This window comes from Monodelphis domestica, chromosome 2 (assembly GCF_027887165.1).
Source record: "Monodelphis domestica isolate mMonDom1 chromosome 2, mMonDom1.pri, whole genome shotgun sequence".
Lineage (NCBI taxonomy): Eukaryota > Metazoa > Chordata > Mammalia > Didelphimorphia > Didelphidae > Monodelphis > Monodelphis domestica.
The window spans coordinates 291,888,908-291,896,343 of record NC_077228.1 but is presented as its reverse complement, the minus strand read 5'-3'; the positions used below and the strand labels follow the sequence as shown (position 1 = coordinate 291,896,343).

The window sequence follows — 7,436 nt, the reverse complement described above, 5'->3', positions numbered from 1 at the left end:
AACTCAGGAAGATGAAAAATAAGGAGGGAAAAGTCTAAAGAAATAGCTAAATATGGGGGGGACTAAAAATTATTATCTTAATTAGGGTTTGTAGTTTTTTAAGCCTATTAGTCTTATAAAATTATTTATAAGGTTGAACAGCATGATCTTTTTCTTCTATAGCCTCAAAGCACTGTGAAATTAAATGTGTGGTCCAGTAAGTTAATTAATAAACCTTTATTAGGGCAGTTAAGTGATGCAGTAGATAGAGTGCCAGGTTTGCAATCAGGATGATTCATCTTCCTGAGTTCAAATCATTCTTAGAATATTGTGAAACCTTGGACCATTTTTAGATGTGAGAGAGAAGGCAATAAATATGGTGGAGAAAGCAGGTATTGGAGGCAGAGCTGTAATGCATACATATATATGTCTTCATATCAATATTGACCATAGATGAGAAACATAATGTATAGTACATAGAGGACTGGCCTTGGGGTAAAGAAGACTGGAGTTCAAGACCCATTGTTGACACACAGACCATTATGTGGCCATCATTTTATTTCTCATTTAAGTATGTTTTTATTTGCATTTATCCATTTTTATATTTATATATATTCTATATTTATTTTTATATTTCATAGTGTATATATACATGCTGTCTTCTCAGATCTACTGTAAACTCTTTAAGAGTAGGGATTATTTCATTCCCTGTAATTGTATCCTGAACACTTAATACCTGGCCTGGCACATAGTAGGCACTTTACAAATGACTGTTGACTAATTGAAAACTGTGTTACCTCAATAAATTAATTACATCTGTGAGCCTCAATTCTCTCATCTTCAAAATGGAGACAGAAATAGGTGTAGCATCGACTTTGTGAGGAGAAAATAAAGGCAATGTAAAACATTTAAAAATCAATAAAATTTTATTATTTTTGAAATTTTCCTGCTAAAAGATCCCTTTAAGAGGTAGGACCAACTAAATGGTATAGTGGATATGGTATTGGGTTTGGACCAGAGTTCAAATTTGGCTTCAAACTCTGACTGGCTATGTGATTCTGGATGAGTCATTTAAACTCTGTCTCAGTTTCCTCGTCTTTAAATAGGGAATATAATAGTACCTATCTTGCAGGGTGGGGATGTGGGGATCAAGTGAGATAACATATGCAAAAGTTCTTTGCAAATCTTAAAGCATTATATAAATGTCAGCTATTCTTACTGTTATGTTTACAGTCCAGATCTTCCTTTCTGCCTACTGCTAAGAGAGACATAAGAGATTTTACATTTCATAGCTGAATTCATCCAATGGGCTTCATCTCGTAACTTTTATCTTTAGGAGTCAAAACGTTTCTAAATCATTTAATGCCAGACCTAAATTAGGGCATTAACCAGAAAGAGAGGTGGTCACTTCAGAGAATGCAAGTTTAAAATGAAGGTGGTAAGAAGTGACCTTCAATGGATACATTGAAGGGAAGAGGAAAAAGTGGTTGTAGGGGAACTACTTCAGAGACTTCAATAGTTTGTTCCTGGTGTCAGCCTTTTGGACATTATGGAGATGATGGCAATAGTCAACACAATAGTCCCAGCAATTCCTCCAATCATCATTCCCAGGATGCTTCCATGGACTTGCATAGCCTGACATCGTTCTCCAGTGTAGTAGAAGGCATGACTGGAGGCGCACCTGGGGAAAACCACAGAGATGCCCAGGTGTAAGAAATTACCAAATGTTTAGAGATTTACAGATTTTTAGATCAGAGAAAATGTCATTTGACTCCCTTTTAAAAACTTAGAATCAAAGGTAGAGAGGAATAAAATTATTTGTCAAACATCATGTAGGGCACCGCCTTCTGACTCCTCGATTTGTGTGTGTGTGTGTGTGTGTGTGTGTGTGTGTGTGTGTGTGTGTGTGTGTGTGTGCTGGCTCTTGACCAGTCTTAGTGAACCCTATGGACAAGTCTCAAAATAAAGTTTTTAAATGTATAAAATTAAATACATGAGATTACAAAATGAATAAAGCATTCAAAGATGCAATTTTTTTCTTTTCCAAATCCACAGACTCTTTGGTGTGGGAGCAGATTAAAGTGCCAGAGCTAGAGTTCAGAGGATCTGTATTTAAATGTGGCCTCAGACACTTCCTAACTGTGTGACCCTGGGCAAGTCACTTAACCCTCATTTCCTAGCCCTTACCCTCCTGTCTTGGAATTAATACTTGATACATCAACTCAAAGACAGACAATAATATTTTGGATAAAACAATTTAAAAAAAAACTTGTTGGATAGAGGGCCAGATTTGGAATTAGGAGAAACTGGGTTCAAATCCAACTTCAGATACTTCCTAGCTACATAACTCTGGACAAGTCATTTAACCCTGATTGCCTAATCCTTGATGGTCTTTTCTCTTAGAAATGATACTAAGAGAGAAGATAATATGTGTGTGTGTGTGTGTGTGTGTGTGTGTTTTAACCTGCCTTAGAGGATCATCAGAAAGGGACTGAGAGATGGTAACTTGGTCAATGTTACACAGACAGTATGTGTCAGAGTCAGTACATGAACTTGCTCAAGTCAGCTCTCAATTGACTATGCTACAATGTCTATCATTATTACTAATATTGTTATTGTGATGACCACATAGTCATCTTTTTCTACAAAGTTCAGCTAGAACAAATCTCTCTCCTGCTATTACTCCTTTATATATAGTTCTATGGATTATTATTATATGTATATGTATATATATACTGGTTTGTGAGCAGATAAGAGTATGAGAATGTAAAATTATTCTCTCACTGAAAGCATCTTCAATATAATTCCAGTAGCCAACAGGTGCATAGAGATAATACATATCTTATTCTATTCCCTTCTGATTTTTATTTCCTATGCCAGATCTCTATATTTTGAAATCTCTTTACTATGGAGTTTAGGGATTATAAATATTTGAAATGGTCACATGTATGAAAAAACATTTCTCTTAAATTTTTTTAACACTTACCCTCCATCTTAGAATAAATACTGTGAATTGGTTCTAGGCAATGGGGGTTAAGTGACTTGCCCAGAGTCACATCTAGGAGGTGTCTGGGGGGAAATTTGAACCCAGGACCTCCTGCCTCTAGGCCTGGCTCTCAATCCATCGAGCCACCCAGCTGCCCTATTCACTTTTTTTAAACTCAATATTATATCAGGGAGATTGTGGGTAAATCTAGTTAATTTCCTTGGTCAAGTTCTCCAGGATATTTTGAGCTCTGTCTTTGTAGCATTAGGATTTGTTCTCTTTTGAATCCATGAAAGGGAGTAAGTTTGTGGCAAATAATCTAAGGTCATGTCTTGCTAGTTTGCTAAATTTTGTAGTCTGGAATGAAGTTCTCTGAAAATAGTAGCACCAGTTTCCTAGGGACTCAATGAAATTTGAAACCACCCTGGAGACCATTTTAGTCTTAGTTTCTTTATATGAGAGAATTAGCAGGGGAGGCAAAATGTTGCAACTGATTCAGAGTGAGAGGGCTTGAGTTTGAATTCTAATTTTTATTGCTCTGTATATGGCCTTAGATAAATTATTCAATTCCTTTGAGTCTCAGTTTCTTTATCTATAAAATGTTGTACTAGCTGATCTCTTGGGTCCAGTGCAGCTCCAGATTCAAGGATCCTTCCTTGAGAAATCATGCTAGTGTTTAATGACTTGAGTTCTTCATTCCTTGTGGCAAGACTGCAATAATAAAGGAATCTTATTTCCCTTTCTTAATATAATTTAGAGGAATTTATTCTGGAAATATTTTAGTGCTGAAGAGAAGTAGAAAGAATAATCTGAAAGCCTGATAAGATGGTGGTAAATATTACTTCTAGGACAGAAGGAAGGAACTAGCCTAAAATATAGACTGAAACTTAAAGGTTATAAGTAATGGGATTAATAATAATAATAATAATAGATAGCTTTTAAATAGTACTAGTTAAGGTATTGAAAGCAGTTTACTTATGCTATATCATTTGTCACACACAAAGACATAGAGATTTCCCATCTAAGTTGGAGGACTTTGCAAGTTATTAATCTGGAGAGAAAAAAAAATGAATCCTGGTTCAAATCGAAAAGTCAACCTGCAGTCATTGCAAACTATTTCTCCTGAGTTGACTGATACTCCCTGTTACTAAGGCAGAACACTGGACCAAGAATTGGGAAACTTCATTTAAATTCTGGCTCAATCTACTATGAGTTAGCTGTGTGGCCTTGGGCAAGTCACACTCCCTTTCCCTTCTGCATCAGGTATCCTCATCTACAAAGTGAAGAGGATCATCCTCATGGTCTCTAAGGTCTCTTTTAGATCTGACAGTTGCCACATTGATATGAAAATATAAATCATGGGTTGGACTAGGAAACCTTTTTAAAGATGAAAAAAAATCTAACAACAAAATTTAACAAGTTGTCTAGAATGATACATGCAGAGACTTCTGGGTAAGCATGGCAGCAGTCTAGACCCAGGACTCTTCCTCTCCTCAGCACCCACCAATATAGACTCCCTCAAAAGACCAAAAAACCAAATTCATAAGAACGAAGGGACTCTACAGTAGGGCGCAGCATTGAAGGTACGTGGGATTTTGGCATTTCCTCACTATAAGGGGGTGAAAAAGCTCCAACCCAAATGTGAGCTGATCTACCCTCCCTGACCCCACCTACGGAGCCAGAGTCACAGCCAGCATGTGCCAGAATCAGCGAGTGAGCAAGGGGCACCTCTGGAGTGAGCAAGGGGCACCTCTAAGTCCTTGGGATCTGACTAAGACCACCAAGAACCTACCCCTAAGAACAGCTACAACTGAAACCCTGGTGGCCTGGGGAGCGCAGACTGTGGGCACTCTCAGGAAGGAGTCACAAAGAAGGGCAGCGAACAGCAGAAGCTGTGGAGATTCGAGTACTTGCCTCAGTTAAAATTCTTGCTCCTTGACTCCATACACAGAAATCCTGCCCATCTCACTCAGATTTCTAACTAAATAGGAAAGGAAAAACCTCCACAGTGATAGCAAATTGTGCCCAGAAGCTACAATCTCCCTCCACCAAAAAAAAAAAAAGGCATTGGCACTTGAAAAATTTTACAGAGGAAAAACCCAGGCTACAGAGGAAATAGAGGAGGAAATTCAAACAAAGCCAAAACCTTAGCCAAAAAATAGAAATTGTCCACAAGCTCTTGAAGAATTTAAATTGGAGCTTATCAAAAAGATGTAAGCCTTCTGTCAAGAAAAGTGGGAAATAGTTCAAAGAGAAAATAACAGTTTGAGGGACAAGAGCTCCCAATTGGAGAAACATTTGGAAGCCACAAAAAGCAGGATAGACCAAACCAAAAAGGAAATTCAAAAGATTATAGCAGAAAATCAAAAGATTAAAGCAGAAAACCAAAAGATTATAACAGAAAACCAGGCCTTAAGGACCAGATTTGGGCACCCGGAAACCAATGATCTTGCAAAACAGCAAGAATTAATAAAGCAAAGTGAAAAGACTGACAAAATAGAAGAAAACATAAAATATCTCACTGACAAGATGACAGATCAAGAAAACAGATCACAACGAGACAATTTGAGAATCATTGATCTACCTGAAAAGCCAGAAATAAACAGAAATATTGACATCATACTACAAGAAATCATCCAAGAAAACTGCCCTAATGTTCTTGAACAAGGGGACAAAATAGACATTGAAAGAATTCATAGAACACCCTCTACACTAAATCCTCAAAAGATAACTCCCAGGAATTTAATTGCTAAATTCATTGTTATAGTAATTAGAAGAATTGGTCTTCAATCAAGGATCACCTACCCATCAAAACTGACTACATACTTCTAGGGGAAAGTGTGGGCATTCAACAAAATAGAAGATTTCCAAGTATTTGTAAAGAAAAGACCAGAACTAAGTGGAAAGTTTGATATCCAAACACAAAGATCAAGAGAAAAATGATAAGGTAAATAAGAAAGAGAGGGAAAGAGGAAAATTTTATTCAAACTCTCTTCTTTAAGGGCTACAATTAGATCAAATTATATATTAATATATGGGGAAAATGTTATTTTTAACTCTCAAAAATTTATTCATTGTTATAGTAATTTGAAGAATCATTCACAGGAAGAGATTGGGGCATTAAGGGCTATAAGATGATGTACAAAAAAGAAAAAGGGAGAGGGGGAATCAAAGATGGCACCAAGAGATACCTGAAGAAATAAAATAAATAGGATAATCTTTATCACACAAAGATACACATGGGAAGGGGAGGGGAAGAATACTCTTATAAGAAGGAGAGGAAGAGAGTGCTAATAGGTAAGGTAATACTTAAACCTTACTCTCAGTGAAATCAATTCTGAGAGGGAAGAGCATCCAGATCCATTGAGGTCTTGAATTCTATCTTATCCTACAGGGTAAGTGAGAAGGGAACACTAAAGGGGGTTGGGGGAGGGAGTACAAACAGGGAGGGAAATAGAGGGGGGAATGAACTTAACAGACCCTAAAAAAACAAGAAGAAATCAAAAAGGGAGGGGCCAGAAAGGAAAGCATATTAAGGGAGGGGATTAGGGGGATTGGTTAAAAGTAAACCAGTGGTTTAAAAGGATATAGAAAAAGAAGAAAGGACAGTTCTGGGAGAAGATATCAAAATGCTAGGGAATACACACGTGACAATCATAACTTTGAACGTGAATGGGATGAACTCACCCATAAAATGAAAACAAATAGGAGAATGTGACAAGGAAATCACTTTAAAAGACTGATATATATTAATTTAAGGTCTCCAAGGAATTCAGCTATGTAATTCCTAAATGAAAACTCAAGTCAGCAGTCAACCTTTTATGGAGTTTTTAATTACAAACAGGAGGGAGAAAGGTATGGGAGAGAGAGAGAGAGAGAGAGAGAGAGAAAGAGAGAGAGAGAGAGAGAGAAAGGGGAGAGAAGGGAATAGGGCTTAAATACCCCCTCTGTTTAGGCTGGGCCAAAAGGCCCAAGCCCTTAGATAGCTGAGGCAAAGAAAAGAGATCAGTCCCTATCACTCACATGACCAAAATGGAGAAACAGTCTCAGGGGCCTCCACCTCCAGCCTCCTTCAGAGCAAAACTTCTCAGAGCACAACCTCTCAGAGCAAAACCTCTCCAACCACCCCTCAGTCCTCAGACCCCTCTATCTTTAAGGAAACCATCTCAGTTCCCTCCCCTCAGTTCTCACATTTACCAATCACTGTCCATGTCTTCCCTGTGCCAATGGTGGCTCTAGCTTAACCCAGGACTATCCAGAGGTCTGCCCCTTTGCACATGTCTGTTGAAGGTCATATTCTCAAATAATTAAATTTTGATCTATGCTGCAGCCCTTCCTAAATCCTGTTAGGACTGAGTAGGGTGGAGATTGTAAGTTCTAAGACCTGGTTCTGTCATTCCAAGTATCTCTATTGTATCAATTCTAAAATCAATCATGACTCAAAGAACTTCCTGTTCTATGCTTAAGCATA

The 7,436-nt window shown here is 37.7% G+C and overlaps 1 protein-coding gene across 1 annotated transcript in view; it reads right to left on the bottom strand.

The window, feature by feature from the left end:
- Positions 1-200: 200 nt before the first annotated feature.
- The window catches only part of MEP1A (meprin A subunit alpha), a 32,538-nt gene continuing 25,302 nt past the window's right edge, over positions 201-7,436 (bottom strand). Inside the window, exon 10 of the mRNA XM_056814715.1 lies at positions 201-1,660. Within this exon, the coding sequence (XP_056670693.1) occupies positions 1,492-1,660 (169 nt within the window). The 3' untranslated portion in view covers positions 201-1,491. The remainder of the gene's footprint in view (positions 1,661-7,436) is intronic.